This window comes from Ammodytes marinus, assembly GCF_949987685.1.
Source record: "Ammodytes marinus genome assembly, chromosome: 22".
Classification (NCBI taxonomy): domain Eukaryota; kingdom Metazoa; phylum Chordata; class Actinopteri; order Uranoscopiformes; family Ammodytidae; genus Ammodytes; species Ammodytes marinus.
The window spans coordinates 6,796,593-6,815,252 of NC_137226.1; the positions used below are offsets into that span (position 1 = coordinate 6,796,593).

The following is an 18,660-nucleotide window of genomic DNA, read 5'->3' on the forward strand; positions in this document are numbered from 1 at the left end:
GCACACAAAGAGTGGACAATAAATAGTTCCTTTCTGCAGGAGACTTGTCATACAGCTTTGCACGACAGCCCTGTATCATGATACTAAGTAGAACACTACACCGGGAAAAAAATATATACACTCTGTGCCTGCCTTAACTACCATTCTGTTATGTGGCTGTAACTGTCAACATTTGTATACTTTTTCCATCGTTTTCAAAAGAATCAGATTAGTTTTAATATAGTTTGTATTGTCTTTCAGTGTCCACAATTGACACATGTTGTTAGTTTTATTATATATTGCCAATAGAGTTGAAACAATAAAGGGGATCGATCTATTGGTTGACTGAAATAAATTCAATGCAACTATTTTGATAATCATGTCTTTTAGTCAGCAGTCTGGCTTCAGCTTCTCTAATGTGACATTTATGGGTTTTAATCTGCCGGTTGGACAAAAAAAAGAAATCTGAACACAAAATAATATTTATACATTTATTTTGGTACCTATAACACCTTACTTTAGTATCATAGTAATGTATCATAAGTGTCTCTTTTGTTGCCCTGAGGCAGTATGTAAATCATGTGGAACCAACCTCCCACAGGGAGAGTTGCTGCTGCGACATGCAGTTCATTACACAGCAAATGTATAGACACGAGTTTATGCACACATACAGTACATTAAAAGGCACCCACAGACATACACACACATGCACGCATGCACACACACACACACACACACACACACACACACACACACACACACACACACACACACACACACACACACACACACACACAAAGCCCCTGTTAACATAAGCAATACATTGTTTCCATCTCTTCCCTCACAAAAGACCTGCTGAATGTAAAATAAATACACCTGTCGTGCACAAAGAGCATGGTGTGATAAGATAACGGGGTGAGTAATCTTCCCTGCCCCGCTCCATTATTTACTGTACTTGCAGTTGTCTTGTAAAAATAAACACATGATTTTAATTAGACCAGTATAGCGGTACTGAGATTTACTGCCTGTGCTGTAGGAGAGCGATAAATAATCATTTTATCTCTTCTTCTTAGTGATGCTAATCTGGAGTTTAAGCATTGAGTGAGTAGCTTTGTTCTGAATTCAGCCGCGCCGGCCAATTCACTGTGGAGCCCAGCTGATGTTTACCCAGCCTGAGCCGGCAGCTGCTCACACTGTTCTGCGTCAACTCTGAGTCATCTGACAAGGCCGAGCGTTCTGCCTACAGTATGACTTGAATCTGTAATGGCGGCAAGAAATAATAAAAAAAAAAACTAACCTACTTTGATTTTCTCGTCTTTTCTTTCCACTTTCCAGCATCTGCCCGGCTTCCCAGCATCGCCACGACGATGGCAGAGAGTCGAAGGGAAGCGCTGGCGGCGGCGGCGCCCGAGCTAACCACCGCCTCCTCTTCCATGGCCGGCTTCAACACCACCAACGGCCCCGGAGCAGGAGAGAAAGACGAGAACTTCTCCAAGCTCAAGGACAAGTTCATGAACGAGCTGAACAAAATCCCATGTAAGTGTGTCCGTCTACTTCCTCAGGTAGAAGAGTGTAGGATACCTTCAAAGGTGAAGCAATTAGTGCATTTGTTGATAACTTGACCTCAGTCACTTTTTTTTTTAACTTTTTTTTATGCAAAAAAATTAACTGGTTCCAGTCTTTAAAATTGTGCTGGTTATGTCTTCTTTAATAGTGAAGTGAATATCTTTAGATTTTGTCTGTCGGTCAGGCTAAACAACAATCAAGATATCACCTTAAAATCTGGGGAGTTGTGATTGACATTTTTATTGCTTTGTTATGTCATTTTGTTGAACAAACAATTAATCCCAAAAAGTAATCTGCAGAGCAGTCGATAATAATAATCGATGAAAGTTCAGCAGCCTTGGACATCTTTTAATCAATGATGTGAAGTGTTGGGTTTATTGATATGATCTAGTTGACTTATTGGGATGTAGATCCTTATGGGGACCCGTGTAGACCAGAATTCATGTTTTACCTTACACTACTTCTCATATCCACTATATTACCTTGCACTTCCACATACACACCTCTCACATGCACATTTGCGATTGCCTGTACTATATTTTACATACAAAAATTATTCTCATAAAATAATTGATCATGCACATACACAAACATTTCTGAATTATGGCCTATATGGCCACCCATATGTACCTAAAACCCACTCCAAACCCACACCCATGATATGTTTATATGTTTATATGGGCTACTTGGCTCCATGATTACAGATGTGGTTAACCATCATACAGACAAAGGGAGATTCGAATTCAATCTACAATGCAAAAGCTGCACACAAGGCTATTTCAATCAGTAGTGCATTCATCTAAAACATGTAAAAAATACACTAGTGTGCGGGAGGTGCTACACTTCATCAGTGCTGTTTCTCAGTAGGCTAGTCTCTCAACTACACGTGATGTTTCCATAATCATACTCCCTCTGATTTAAAGTGCTTTCCATCAGAGATGAAACCATGCAATGTCTTGTGTGACTCAAAACTCAATCAACAGTGTTTGTGAGTGAAATCTTTTTGGTGTTGTTTGACGCATTTCAAAACGCCAGTGCCATATGATGACCTTGGACTAAGCCTTCCAATGACTCACATGAGAATGTGCTACAACTTTCATTGTGTTGCTTTGAGTCAAACACAAACACAAGTATTTCATGCGCTAACCGGAGGGGATGGTATTGTCTTTGTAAATTATCTTCTGACAGAAATAAATCACATTTGATGTGGTAGAAAAAAAACATCTGGCAACAATAATTTCAAGTGTTTGACGTGATGAATTGCTAAATCATGCGTGACTGACTTTGTTATTTGCGGGTTAGATTTTCATTTTTTATTTTTTCCGTATTACTTGCGCTTTCAGCTGACTTTCTACATCATACAACACTGCCTGCCCAACCAAATACTGTATTATTTCCCACTCGTGTTTGCCTGGGTAATTTAGCAATATTAGTTATATGACTATATGTGAGGTTGTCATTTTGTCATGCAGTCTAAAGCACCACCTGGAAATCCAAGTTTTTTTTTTGCATTCGAATCCCAAATATATATAGATATACCCACTGGCTCATGTGGAAGTAATTCTCGCAAACAGAAAATGGCTGCAAATATGGCGGCAAAGTTGCAAATGACACCACTATTCATATTCCCCCTTTCCAGAGATTTAATAGAGCAGGGAGTCAGTATGATTTACAGAGAGAGATTTATTTGTACTAGGGTTGCATACTTTACTAAAGTAAAAGACCTAATTTATATTCAGATAGCTTTTGGTTTGTGAATATTGAGCTTTACTTTCCATGCGGACTTGGACAAGACATTTCCATTGATGGGAAATGTGAAGGCCTTTCGATCTTGAGGGCGTGCTTCGGTGCAGAGGCTTGGATGAAAATGGATCAACAATGTCTTTCAGTCATTTCAGTGTTTGTCACAAAAAATGCTATTGCTATTTCCTATTGCTTCCTAGCTCCAAGTCTGAGAGCTTTTTTCACATCACTGTTAAAAGTGAAGTAGACTTTTGTTTTTGCCTCCAACTTTTTGACATTGTAATCTAGAGAAAAATGTAATTACGGTAGGTTTTCTTTTGTTAGACCATAGGCAAAACACTTATCTAAGAGCTACTGAGAAAAAATAATTAAATAAATTGTCAGTTATAAAAGGTTTTTTAAATTACTGTTTTCTCGGCCCCAATCTCCTCAATCAAAAAGCAGAGCGTTTTTCCCTCACCGGTGCTGCCAAGCTGATGATGAATGCCCCGAGACTTGTTTACTCCCTGGAATATCGATACTGTCTGCAGAAAGTCAGGCGGACGATTTAACAAGGAAACTGCGAAAGACGGGAAAAAAAATTGGAATTCTCAACACAAGTCTCTGTAATGCTTGCTGCAGCAGGTTTTTCCGTTGGGCTTATAATGCAGTTTAAGCCCCCCCCCCCCCCCGGCTTTTCAGTGCTGGCCGCATATAGCTGTCACTATTGGCCTAAACTTGTTGCTGAATTTCTGTCCATCAGGATCTGCAGATCACACATCTCTCTCTCTCTCTCTCTCTCGCTGAGCAGAGGAGATTTTGCCTGGGCTCCCATCTGTTTTGCTGATGGCTCAAGTATGCAAATGCCACTAGCGTTTATTTCAATCTTTCAGAATGTGCTGTTTGCTGTTTTTTATTTTTATATAAAACTATTTTCAACATGTTTCAAGATTTTTTTAGAAGGTTGGGTGCAGAAGAAACCTGTACAGGCTTATATTGAAACCACACCCACAAAACATTTGGATATTAGAATACAAAACACACACACACACACACACACACAAACAAATTGTATATAAATATTACCCAAAAACCCAAAGATATTCAATTTACAAATGTGTAAACTCAAGAGAAGCAGCAGATCCTTGCATTGGAAAAGATGCTCTACGTATATACACAAACTAAGTAAAACATGGACAACATTTGAGGAAGCAGAGAAAAGTAGATGATTGCGACAACTAAAATGATGTAAGTGATGATTAAAATACATCAACACGATTAGGTTACACAAAAAAATCTTTTTACAGTGATTAGTTCTGCATCAAAAATTAAGCTTTCTTATCATTTTGTGAATGACCTTCCACTTCTCAAGAAACATAAGCACACACAGACCCCGACACACATCCACATGCTTAAGGTCTGACTGTTTAATCACAGTAAACCATATTGTGACTTCTCATGGAGCTGAGTAGTTGCCTCTAAGGAAACTGTTCCATTGAATTTTTCTTAGTAAGTTTTATATAAACACCCAAGGCTTTGCTTCCCGATAACAATTAACCTCTAAACATGGAGGCCGTTTGATCCATGACTGCTGGCATGCATCAGCCATTTCTAGACGAACGATTGACATTTCAAGAGAATTAATTAATAAGGCTGTTTGCCTTTTTCCCCTTCTTTATCTGGGGCTGTGGGCTGGAGGCAACCTCAAACATTTAAAAAATGCTGCGAAAAATATCTGTCCTTAACACGTCTGGCCTTAAAAAGCTGGGTTTCTTTAAACAATTAAGAAAATCTGACATTTGGTCGAATTGACTTCAGAACCTCGAAGTGACGCATTCCGTCCCCTTTGGAAAATTTACTTGAAACAAGGACTGGAGGAAAATTGCCAAAGATACGTCAGAGTTTAAATGTGTCTATACTTGTTGGCCTTGGCTGCTTAACACAATCAACAGACAGCAGAGTTTACCAGGGGATTGCGGTGGTGGATCAGCGGAGCTATTCATCTCCGCCTATACAAAAGTGTCTCTTCCATTGGCCCCTTCTTAAAACCCAAAAGATAAATAGACATTTGGCTGAAACAGTCTAATTTTTCCTCTGATGATCATCAATGATTTGTAACGGCGAACAATGAATCAAAGAAAAGAATGCTATTTTTACATAGTTTTTCTTAATGCCTTTGTCATGGCCACGCTCATCCAGGAACTACAGCTGGCTCGGTAAAAACACTACCACCTTTTTCCAAAGGGGCCACTAGAATGAACACAAACTGAAAGTTCCTCGTAGCACCATTAACGTTGATTTAAGTAATAATTTTGTTAGCAGCCATCTACATGCCCCAGTAAGGTTTTGACTCATGTCAGCTTAAGTTGCTTCATTTGAACAAAACAACATTGGTTAAAATAATGATCTGCTCAAATCAGGCTGTCCATACAACTTACTCTATATACATTGTTCCCCCTGATTTAGGCATAATCTTTGCATATCGAAGTTGCTTCTTGATGTGTTTTTTTCCGACGTTTCTAGTTTTAAATGAATGGTTTGAATGAATCCAGGCTGAAAGGCGAACAAAAATGAGTAGTCCACTATCTTTTTTTTAGCCCCACAATGAACTGATCTACTTTTTTCCTCTTTCCTCGAAAATGACAATCAGTGCTCCTCCATCCTCCATCTAATGTCATTATCACTTCTATTGTTGTTAATCCACCTCTTGCACTGTTAATGTAGTGTCACTTCACGCTCAAAAGAATATCCATCCAAATTCCCAGTGTTGAATGGTCTACATTATCTGATAAAAATCACAATGAATGATTGGAGCGGACGGAGCAGAAAGACTCAATTTGACCGAAAAACAAAGGAACAGGCCGCCCACATTTTAAATTAAATCTTGTATAAAAAAAGAGAGAAAAACTCACACAAGGGGTCTGTGAATGAATACAGTTTCCATTATTTTCAGTGTTGTAGATAGTTGGAAGATGCTCCCTGTCTGCAGTTGTAGTGTTTGCTTAAACAAAACACAGCGAGGTAAGGGCGCACGAGATATAATGTCAAGGTTAATTGACCGACAGAGTCCCGTCGCATTGGATTAGCGCGGGCTGCTTGCTTGCTTGGAAGTGCATATGACCCAGATGCATTATTAAACACACATAAATGCACAAACTATCCTTTTGAATGCATCCACAGAAAGATATCCTTGTAAAGTCCTAGCGATTTAGAGCACAAAAAATACAACTGAAATGAGAACTGAATACAAAGTCTTTAATGATTGCCTTAAGCATTCATAAATGAAAGGGGCAAATATTGCATAGAATGCATATCTCATACAAAAATAATCTGCGATAATTTGAAAGTACTGGACAGTCCTATACTTCCAGTAGTAGTTGTATGCATGGCAAATAAAAAAAAAAGAGTGCAATGACTGAAAAGGGGATTTGAGCCTTGAGGAACAGCAAACATGGCAGCCCACCACCCATTAGAGAAACAAAATTTTCCGTGCCATGTTGCTTGGTGGAACAATAGATAAGGTGCTGGGAGTTGAAGTGCAACGCGCTCGCCGGCAACACTTCCTCCCTCCCTCTCTCTTTCTCTTTCTCTCTCTCTCTCTCGTTCTATCTCTCTCTCTCTCTCTCAACGACGCTCACACAATGTCGTTAATTAGGGGATGTTTTTTATTGCTTTCTGGGACTTGGGTTCCTTTTAATTAAGGAACACAGAAGTGCCGTTCACTGGAAGACGCAGGCTTGATCAACAGGATAAGGGCTGGGTGGGTTTATGAATTGAATTCCACTGTAACTGGCTAAATGGCGTTTCTTTTTCGTAGGGTGTTTTGAGTGTTGAAATGAGATGCTTGAATGCTTACAGAGTGACATACCTATTAGAGGTTTTTGAAAGGAGAGATTTTACAGTGTATTTGTTTTGATTTCTGTTAATCGTAGCTTCCATTTGAAAAAAAAAATGGTGTCACAGTTCCACAGTTCCTTTTAGAAAAGTGATCGCTTATACGCCTGTGGTTTGCCAACTTGAAATACGAACCTGTCACATATCTGACACGTCCATTAAAAGACTGTCTTCTCCTTGCCATACCTTGTGCTTGCATTTGTAAAGTGCTGCCGCCACAGTTATCCTCAGAGGTATATACGCCTACGATAAATGTTCCGGTTTTTGGAGGTTAGAAGTCTTTGGCATTTAGTATTAAAGTGTCAGTAGTGATTTTTCAAAATAACTACAGATGTAGCCCCAACTTTTCTGCAAAGTCATAAAGCTTCTGGTGCTTTCTAATAGGGCATCCATGAAGGGTTTAAATAGAAAAACACTTGGGTTGGTTAAAGATTTCAAATAATCAGATAATGGCAACCCAATATTAGTCCTTACTTTTCATTTTTAACTGATCTGTAAAGCAATAATACATGTTTTAATTACTACTAATGAAGCCATTAGTTAGGGTTACTTTTAAACCCTTCATGAAATAATTATTATGAGTTTAAAAATTTGACTTTGACTGTATCTTAAAGGTGCTACGAGGAACTTTTAAATATTTATAATGCTATTTTTATAAAATTGTTATTAACGCCTTTGTCATGGGTACGCACACCCAGGAACAACAGCTGGCATAGTAAAAATACTACCGCTTTTGTCCAAAGGGGGTGCAAGAATTTACACAAACTGAAAGTTCCTCAGAGCAATGGGCCATATAACACAATGTATTAATGAATGTGTCTTAGTTATAACCCAAGCAAAGGCTATGTGAAGCACAGTTTATTCTCTGTACAACTTTTGAGTTTTTAAAGAAAAAAATGCTGCCGCTGGTGTCGGGGTGGCTCATTGTAAACGAATCCCATCCAGTGTCTCTTCCATTACCACAGCGCTCCCAGGCAAAATCTGAAGATCCTAAAGTTATTTTAGAGCATCACTCACTGTTTTTCCTTGGAGCAGAGTGCTTATTGATTTTGTCAACGGAGAATCGATTTTTTTTCTCCCTCTCGGACCTCGGCGAGAGAAACCCACAGCCGAATGCTGGTCAGCCAAAAAACCCAAAGTGATAGACTGTAATATACTTTTCTGTTTTGATGGGTCTTTTTGGGACTTTTTCAAATAAAGTCTTCAATGGAGTGGACTTTCGTCCAGTGTTTTTTATATTGATTTGTTGGAGTTATGACCACTGTTGAGCTGACCCCCCTAAGATGAACTATGAAGCGATCTGTGTTTGTTTTGTGGAACTTTTCCTCTCTGAAAAAATTTATATATTATTGTATTTGATCCAATATTGCCAATGTTTCAGATGTGGCATTCTAAATAGCCTCAATCAGAAGTATCCGCTTTGCCTTTCAGAGTAATGAGCACTGACTAAAAACCAAAACCATATTTCTAGAATTGGCTAATTTGTCATGTATTCCTCTTTATTTAAATAAGGGGTGGGCTGCCAGGTGTTTGGTGTCCATTGAGTAGAGAAGAGGAGCTACCATTATGAGAAATCTGTTGCAAGGTTTCTCATTATTCTTACCCCATCTGGATTTATGGACTTGAATGTTGTCTCGACGGTACTAAAAACTACCCACTTATCCTCCCATCATTGAGTGTGTGTGTGTGTGTGTGTGTGTGTGTGTGTGTGTGTGTGTTTTGTACCTGTGTGTTCTGTACCTGTGTGTAGCACTAGGGAGCAGTAGCTGACTGACTGTTTACTTGAGATGGGTGTCAGGATGTTTGCAGATGGCTGTTAGAGCTGCCACTGTGTCGTTGAGTTGAGTGCCTTGTCAGTTTGCGGGTGAAATATTTGACCGCTGGCTGTCCATTCAAGTCAATGTAGCGGTGCAACACCATATGGTGGAGGACACAACTACTTATATGTCCTTCTTCACATAGCCTTTTCTCATGTATCATCTTATAAGCAGTTTAATCATGAAAAACGATCTGATCAGGGATCTTTGTATACTGCAAATATGCCGATAATTAAGCAACCTGCCAATAACGTAATAATATTTCGGAAAGAATAATGTAATAACTGTTTGTAATGAATGGCATTAAGTTATTACATTATTGTGTTCAGAAAGTGTATTATTATTTGGGAGCATAGTTTTTCCTTCAAGATGATCCAAGTGCATCCACGCCATTACTTTTATTAAGACATTTGAATCTTTAGGGAAAGGATATAGTATAATTTGAAGCCCAATTCTTTTTACACACAAACAATATGGCTCAGATGGGAGGCCTAAAATGAATGTTTTGATAAGGACAGGATTATTATGAAATTGATGATATGACCATGGGATCACTGACAGGTAATAAAACAATTTAATTTACAAAAAAAATCCCATTAATGTTCTCTATCTCAACTCGGACCAAACTCTTAATTTCAAGTAAAAGGAGGCTTTTTTCCTGTATGTTCGGAATGTCCTGCTTTTGAGAAAAGGTTTATGTCTAAAACTGTAGTTTTTCTGTGAGAAATCTTAAAACCTTGAGTCTCAACACAAAAGACTCATTTCATACTATTTTGTTAAGGTTAAGAGCTGAGATTATGTTCGGACAATGTGTGTCAAAAGCATCTGGTTGTACTGCCTCGTTGACTTGTCATGGTCGCACCACTGTTAATGCCTCTTCAGACCCTCTGCGAAATTACCACCGCTCTCAAGTTCTTCTGTGTTTTGCCGATGATTGCCTTGAAAGTGTCAAGCTGTCTAAGAATCTTTTGTTTAAATGGCAAGTGGAAAATGCCAACATCTGTTACTTCCACTAAATTGGCTGAAGCTGTGCAGTGGTGTGTGGTGGTCCTGCTTTAGTCAGGGCAGATCGTTAAGAGTCTGACACTTCTTGATGGACCCAGTCGCTGCCTTATAAGGTGCTGATCTGGTGTGCCAACTCTGTGGGCGCGAACACTTTTAACTGACTCACCTGCTGTCAGTCGCTATAATTACTGCTAGGACATTTGCTTAAAAGTTGCTGCTTGGGCCCACTTTACTTTTATTTATTTATATTTACCTCTGGCTCTTTTTTATATGCAAATTTAATTATGTGCAATATTGCTCACTTTTTATGGACTTATTTCAATTACTTGTATTGCTTGACCATTTCATTGTTTGTCAATTGTACTGCCTGTACATCTATCTATCTATCTATCTATCTATCTATCTATCTATCTATCTATCTATCTATCTATCTATCTATCTATCTATCTATCTATCTATCTATCTATCTATCTATCTATCTATCTATCTATCTATCTATCTATCTATCTATCTATCTATCTATCTATCTATCTATCTATCTATCTATCTATCTATCTATCTATCTATCTATCTATCTATCTATCTATCTAAAGTATCTGTCTGTCTACCTCACCAAAATGTTTCTCTCTCCAAAGTTTAAACCCAAACACTTTACTTGTTTGCTCTTTCCCTACAGTGCCATCTTGGGCCATCGTCTCTATAGCCTTCGTGGCTATCATCCTGGTGTTATCATGCTGCTTCTGTGTCTGCAAAAAATGGATATTAAAGAAGAAAAACAAAAAGAAGGGCAAAGACAAGGGCAAAAATGCCATCAATATGATGGACGTCAATGATGGAGCCAAAACCGAGGTAAAAACGTTTAACTATCGTTGCTTTACAATTCAGATTAAGAAACAAATCCCTCCATACATCCCTATTAAATACGCACCTAATGCCAACATGTTATTTCACTTGTTTGATCCTTTGTGCATGACATTCAATAGAAGTTATTGTCAATTATTTGTCCAGAAATATGTCTTAAGTATATCCAATATTGTTTTATGTCTTTTGTTTTGTTTTGCCGTCTACCACTTACAATTTTGTTTTAGAATTGGAATTATTCTAATAGTGTATGGTGAGGGAGATTTGATTAAGCACATTTGCAGTAACTGCATCAACTCATTAAGTTTTTTTTTTCACCGACAGAATGACAATAATGTCACCGCACATAAGGTTGACAAAAATGTCCCTATTCTTTTCAAGCAAAGGCAAAGGCTCCTATGCACTGTATAAATGAAAAAGTTATGAAACCTCAAAACTTCAAGGTAACAGTCTTCATTAGTCTTTGAGTTTTGAGGCCAACTTCTGTTGTTCAGATAACTTATTATTCATGTTATTTAACTTCAAGTTTTGAGTTCTACAATCTTACTAAAACTTACTGAATATACATATGAAAGATACCTTTTTATAACACATGAATGATACATTATCTCAACAAAAGATAATAAGTTGGCTTTTTCTTAAAACTTATAGTTTTAGTAAGCCTTGAAACTCCAAAATCTAGGAAGACAGATGCCTTGAAAATGTGAGTTTTCCTAACCTTTTAATTTTTGCAATGTGTGTTCTGTATGTATTATGTATTTATTTGTTGCCAATCAATACAAACAGTATCACTTACTATGATAGTTCACCACTTAATTAGAAATAAATTAAGAGTCTTATTACAGGAGAGTTAATGGAACGCCTTTAAATGGCTTCAAATTGAATAGAGAGTGTTTCAATCTCTCTCTCTTTTTTTTGTTCTCCTGCCTTTCGTTTCTGTGAGTGTTTCTTTTGGTCTTAATATGAGGACCCGCTCACTTGTTGAGGAGTGTGAGTACTGTTTGCCGTGTAATGAAGTGGTATCCACCGAGAGAAATGACATCACCAAAACGATACACAAATGGGAGTGAATTTAATTAAATTCGACCTGTTTAACATTACAGAATAAGTAGCAATGAAACGCTGACACTTCAAATGGAGTTAGCACACTAATTGCACCGGCAGAGCATCATTATGCCACCATCCTCCATGGAAAACCTGAACAAAGTGTCTTTAATTTGCTGCAACACCTCTGCAATCAGAGCTGGATCTGAACCATTGCTAGAAAACCACTAAAAATGTTTACACATCATTTGACATAAAACAAGCCTTAAGGCGAGAGAATGCAGAAAACATAGTTCTTTCAAGGACTGATCTATTTTGAGATGCTCTCTATTTTGCTTCCATAACAAGTCTTCTTACATATTTGTATTAAAAAAAAGTTCAAAATGTACATCTAGGTGTCTATTTTTCTAAACTTGGTATGTTTGCATCTGCATATCTAAAGTCTGTTCTGTAAAAACTTTGGATGTTGTAATAATGAAATATAGATTTTTCTTCTGGCTTCATCCAACATTTAGATTTGTGTTTTTTAAAGAGATGCAAATCAATGCACGAGTAGTTAGATATTGCCATATTTGCATTTATTCAAACATTTCTAAAAAAAATGGCAATACACAGTATTTCATGATGATATAAGATAAGTAAAAAATCTTACCCTATTCTTCTGCAGTGTCTCGCCTTAAATGTTAAAGACACATTTGTTTTATTGTATAATAGAACACTGGGAAAATTTAACAACCAGCAAAGTCAATGAAATAGCTTCAGCTGTAGTACATCACTCGGTTTATTACAGTAGATTTTTCCATTATTTACTAATATTCTGGATGCCTTGGAACCATCCATTCTATTTTTTTTTCGAATTACCGTTAATCGAAATGAATGACCTTCATTAATGGTCACCCTGATAACTAACTAACTAATCGCCAATATCGGTGAATCTGCCACTACCGAGGCAAGCGGTCATTTCTCCTGGTTGAGCCCCAGACTCTGGTGTGTTAACTCCTGTGTGTGGTTGTTTTAATTTGTGTTTCTTCCTTCTATGTCCTCCTTATCTGTGTTGTGTCTGATGACTGTTCGGGATGGTCACTGGCGGTAGGTTCCTAAATTGCTGTTGGATCTTCTTAAGCCTGCTGCTCTGATGTTTTTTTTCGTAGCCTCTTGACAACAACTGACTCCCATAGAAACCAAAAATATATGTAACTATGCATACAGTACATGTATATCCACTGTATATATGTGCGTACGACCTGCATATGCACATATATATGTACGAAAGAGACACTCCTGGTGCGCATTGACAAGGTTGAACATGCTGATTTTTGTGCCAAGCTATAAAGTCTCCTGCCTTTTGAATCTTCAAATTTACACTTCAAACGAGTGGCGGCGAGCAAACGTGGAATGATTGAGAGGCTCTACAAGTAAATTTTCTTTTGAAAACTGGTGATGAAAAGGAAGCGTTTGACGTACAGGAGCATTTGTATTCATAGCTGACAACCTAGTTCAAATAGATCTCAGCTTGAGTTAATTTAACCTTTTGACATCATCCAGAAAACACATTTGATCAATTTTCAGGGGTTTGTATTTCCTCAATAATTTTACCTGCTCCACTGTCAACTCTTTTGTGTATAAAAGAAAAAGCTAAAGACCACTCAATATGGATTTGCTCTCAAAAGGCAGAGAGACAAAAAAGCTCAGTGGAGAATTTAAAAAAACAAATCAGTGTTGTTCAGCCTTTTGCTTTTCACATGAGCAACTTGACAAAGCTGATACGAGCAGGCCCGATGTACATTAAAACCCCCTTTACCAACACCTACCCACCCACTGCTGGCATGATGCTTCTAGCTATACCATCGGCATAGGGGATAACATCAAGGCTTTAGGGGTAACAATGGCAATGTGACTGTTTGTCTGAAGGGGGCGTAAGCAGATTTGAGAATGGGGGAATCACACAAGAGCACCAGTTTGAACGACAGAGAATGCTCTGCATGCCTAACGAAATGAGGAATCTTGGAAGGCAACTTTTGACGATGAATGAATGACCTTGAGAGCTAGTTTTTGCCTCTTCAATTGCATGTTGGTCTTACAACAAACTCCTCCAACCCCTACCCCCTCCTTTTTCCTTGCCACCAATGCCACCACCCATACTGTACCTCAATGCCAGGCTTTAGCGAAAGGGCTACTTCACTTCTCACTCTTCTTCTGCCAGCTCTGACACTTCCCAGTTGATAGGTCTTGGGGGCTGTTTACATGGCAGCATTTTTACCATAATACGCAAAAGTATTTTTACGTTTGGGCCAAACAAAAACTGCGATTTGGGGGATTGAAAACGTCAACTTTTTAAATCTGGAGTGAAATCTTTTGAATACGCAACTCCAGCAAATACCGTGTAAACAAGCAAATACATTTCCTGTGGAAACAATGACATCATGGCTCGTTTTTGCATATAACTATTGCATTTGCAGTCAAATAGCAAATAATGTGCGAGTTAGACAACATATCAGCGGATTACCATGCTCTACTTCTATTGATTCCTTTGATAAGGAACGCTTCTCCAAAAAAAGTGTATATTTTCTGCACCATTACTGTGTTCAGCGGAGACGTATTATTTACATGCGCCAAATTGCACCAGAACGGCTATCTATTACAAAGTCTCACCGCCAACTACTGGCCTGGCATGTGAACTACAGCGATTTAGGTCCATGAAGGAAAAACGTCCCATTGTTTAGCTAGACCGATGTCGCGTAGACGTAGCCTTGATCTGCCTGAAATAGCATCATGGGAATTGTCTTATTGTGATATTTTCTGGAAGCATCTCTCTCTCCCCTTCTTTATGTCCTCTCTCTCTCTCTACCCCCTTCCCTATTCTACCTTTACTGCCTGTCCATTGCTCTCATCCCTGGCGCCACCATTTGATCTTTCCGCCCTTTAGACAGAAAACACCCAAAGATTGATAGAAAAGCCTCGTCAGGGGGAACAAGCCCGAGGCTATAATGCATCACAGAGCATGTCCTGGTGTTAACTGCTATGGTGTTTTAGTGCTTGCTTCCCCAACCCCTCGTTTTCCCCCCCTTTACACACCGTAAAACAAGTGGCAGCTTTTACAGGAGTAGGTCCGCTGGCAGGACCTGGGCGGGGAACGGCTGGCTGGGATTGCTAGCCCCAGCGACAAACGGGCGACACTGACTCTTGGTGGGTGTCTCCTTCAGGCCTTTAAGGATGAGGAGGATGCGGAGACAGGGCTGACTGATGAAACAGAGCAAGAGGCCGAGCCCAAGGAGGAGCAGAAACTGGGCAAATTACAATACTCCCTGGATTACAATTTCACCGAGAATACGGTAAGGGTCTGTTTATCCGAATCTCACCTGTGTGTGTCGTTGTTTTCGCGAAAAAACGTCCTCCTTTCGTAAGTATGGTCACACCCAAAACATCTGAGGTGGTCCTACTTTTTCATCTCTCCAGAGATTTAACAGGACCCACTCAGGTTTTGCACAACATTTTCCTTTTGTTGCATTACCACAACAGAAAATAGATATGGCAATGTATTCTTATATTTTTTCTTTATATTTTTATCGTATCGTCATTACAAATTCATGTTTTGAATTGGTTGTGAAGTACAACCTCTGCTACTGTAGATGCCGCTGTACGGCTAGTTGCCTCAAATTGCCAGGTTTTGAATTTCAATTTCTGGTATTTCATCTCTGTTTTGACATTTTCCGTAAACTATGTGGAATATCGCAATATTTCGCAATATGCATCGTATTGCAATGTATTATGATATATCATATCCTGACCCATGTATCATGATGCGTAGGGTATCGTGAAGTCCTCAACAATGCCCGTCTCTAATTCAAATGAAAATACCATTGCTGTAAACACAGTGTGGTCACTAAAACTTGAGAGGAATCTCAAAGGGGTGTCATGGTCGACAAATTTGTGCCACTGAGCCTTGTATAAGACGCACATACTGTTGGGATTTCTCATGGATACCCATCTGCTTTATATTTTTCCAGTGACTGAGTTTTAAAAAACAAAATGAGAAAGCACATCAACTTCCTAACGCCAGATGTTGTGTGACAGATAATGGATGCGGTGCGTGAACACAGCGCTGTCCCTCACTGGGCTAGCTAACTTCCCATTATAAACAAAACTGACAGCCTGAGATTAGACAGCAACACTCCCTGCTCCTTTACACACAGAGAGTCACACACTGGCATACAGTAGGTACATCTCCCTATCTAAACAAAGAAGAAACGTTAAAGGTGCAATTTATTTTTTATAATTTTAGTTATTCTAATACTGTATGGTGACGGTAATTGATTGCACACATTTGCAGTAACTTCATCAACACATTAAAGGGGCAGTGTATAATATAGGAGTATTTTGGAGTCATCTTGTGGTGAAATTTCTATATCGCAACGCTCCCTCGCTAAACCCTCCCGTTAGTCGAATTTACAGAAGCTACGGTGGTCTTAAAGGACTCAAAGCTATAGTTACTAAAGATAATGCGTCATCCACTACTGCCTCTTTCCACAATATCAAGAAGATAGATGAATATATATTTAGTTATTTATTCTATAGTACTTCTTCGTCTCCCAACAGGTGCATATCTGGCAGACACCCACTATATTTAAAAACACATAAGGCCGTTTAGTTTGTCCGTTCTGTGCTTTAGTGGAAACATGGTGGTGACAAGCTTGGTTCCTATGGATGTAAAAGGCTCATTCTTGGGTAATGTTCTCATGCCGGTGGTAGCACTCAACATGTGCAATATCCATCAATGCACAGATAATAGACTCCATAATGACGCTAATAAAATTCAACACCATTACTGTTCAGTCAAGTTGACCTTTATTTCTTTCAGAGAAAATAAAAGACAAAGTATTGAGTCATTCCATAAAAAAAGTGGTAGTATTATGTGGAAAATAGTACATTTCCCAGAGTTGATGTGTCATACAGTGGGAGGCAGTGACAGCAGGTCTCTGTACGAGGTTCTTGATTACAATGGTAATAAGCTCCACCACTGGAGCTTAAGTGTTATGAATGGATGACAGTTTTCACACTTCTCGACACTGACCTTAGAACAGCCAGGCATCGGCTCATTGCCTGTGCGGCCGCCTCTGAAGTGTAAGGAGCTCGCGACAGACGTAACCTAAAAACCCAGGGAGGCAGCTGCTCATCTTGACCCACTTTCAGCCCAGTGACGGACACAGTACAGACGCAAGGTGGCCTTCGGGAAATGTTTTTTTTTTTCTTTTAATCCTCATTGACTAGTCAGGTGAGATTTCAAGCATGAAGAAGGTCATTTTGACGTTTTCCCTTTACTTTCTGATAATATTAAGTAATTGACATTGAAAAAACATTCCTATTCGGCAGTTCAACACTCAGGTCAAGAGAATATTTGATAATAAATACTCAATGTGCCTCCTTCAAGGATGGCCTAAAATATGTATGTGGTGGTTAATGTTCCAGCCTGCCCAGAAGAAGAGGGGAACACTGGTTTGTGTGTCTACAGAGAATGAAATAAAAGATCAGGTTGAGAGCAAAAATACTTGCAGATTAATGTCAGGTCCTCATGGCAATGACTCGCAACTTTGTGTCTGTCTGTTAACCACCACGAATGGCTGATTCTGCCCCTGGTGCTGATGTTCTTGGCTTTATACACTAATGAGACGCAAAGGTTTTTGTAAAAGATCCAAATCAGTCAGGGAGCAAACGACGCGGCCACATCAGGCAAATACACAGCAAATGAACCACAAAGAGCCCTCTCAGCTCAGCAGGAAGGGAATTATAATGTCATTTCTACTTTCAACATCATTACCGTTTTCATTGCTCTTCTGTGCAGGTCAAGAGCAGGCCTATTGCATTGTGTCCAGACAGAATACAGGAATTTAAAACTCATTATTGAGAAGGGAGGAATTCCACCCCAAAACATTTGGTATTCATTTCAGAATTTCACCTAGAAAGTTAATTTCTGAAATAACACACAGAGTGGCGCCATTAAATATTAGTCAGGGAAAGGGAAAAATTGGTGCTGTGTGTGTGTGTGTGTGTGTGTGTGTGTGTGTGTGTGTGTGTGTGTGTGTGTGTGTGTGTGTGTGTGTGTGTGTGTGTGTGTGTGTGTGTGTGTGTGTGTGTGTGTGTGTGTGTGTGTGTGTGTGTGTGTGTGTGAGATGTGTGTGTGTGAGTGAAAGAAGTGGCCACAGCGGAGCCATGATGCATTTGGACAAAGCTCTCCCTAGATAAGCTGCCAAGGGCTGAATCACCATCCTGTAGCCATTCTGGTTGTGTGTGTGTGTGTGTTTCTCTTCAGTCCAGTGAGCATCGAAGAGTAACACACACACAAACAGAGAGGGGTTAATACCAGCAGCCCTCTGCCAGAGTCCCAAGTTAAACAGTACCACCCACACAGATGTGCAAACACACAGCCTCACTAGGGTTTTTTGACTCTCAAAGGTGTAATGGTCAATATGTACTGTAGGTGCTTAAAGTGATCAGTGCCAAAATAGTAGCTTATGTGAATAATTTTTTTAAATTGCTGACCATTTTTCAACTCTGTTGGCTAATGTGTCCCATCACTGCATTAGGTCCATATCATAGACTGTACTTTATCATATAAAGAGGTCAATAGCTTTGATAGGAAACCACAATATTGGAGATTTAATGTCACCTGATTGTATGAACATGCTCTTTCTTCCTCTCCCCTTTATCCATCCTAACCACATTCTTCTAGTAGATAGTTTTCCACATTTTGACTTAAACCTTGTGATATTAATAA

At 39.1% G+C, this 18,660-nt stretch overlaps 1 protein-coding gene across 1 annotated transcript in view; it reads left to right on the top strand.

Annotated features, from left to right (window-relative positions):
* syt1a (synaptotagmin Ia) overlaps positions 1 to 18,660 on the top strand; it is an 82,005-nt gene that overhangs the window by 42,023 nt on the left and 21,322 nt on the right. The window contains exons 3-5 of the mRNA XM_080051030.1: positions 1,315 to 1,515; positions 10,660 to 10,832; positions 15,092 to 15,220. Coding sequence (XP_079907156.1) covers positions 1,347 to 1,515; positions 10,660 to 10,832; positions 15,092 to 15,220 — 471 coding nt within the window. The 5' untranslated portion in view covers positions 1,315 to 1,346. The remainder of the gene's footprint in view (positions 1 to 1,314; positions 1,516 to 10,659; positions 10,833 to 15,091; positions 15,221 to 18,660) is intronic.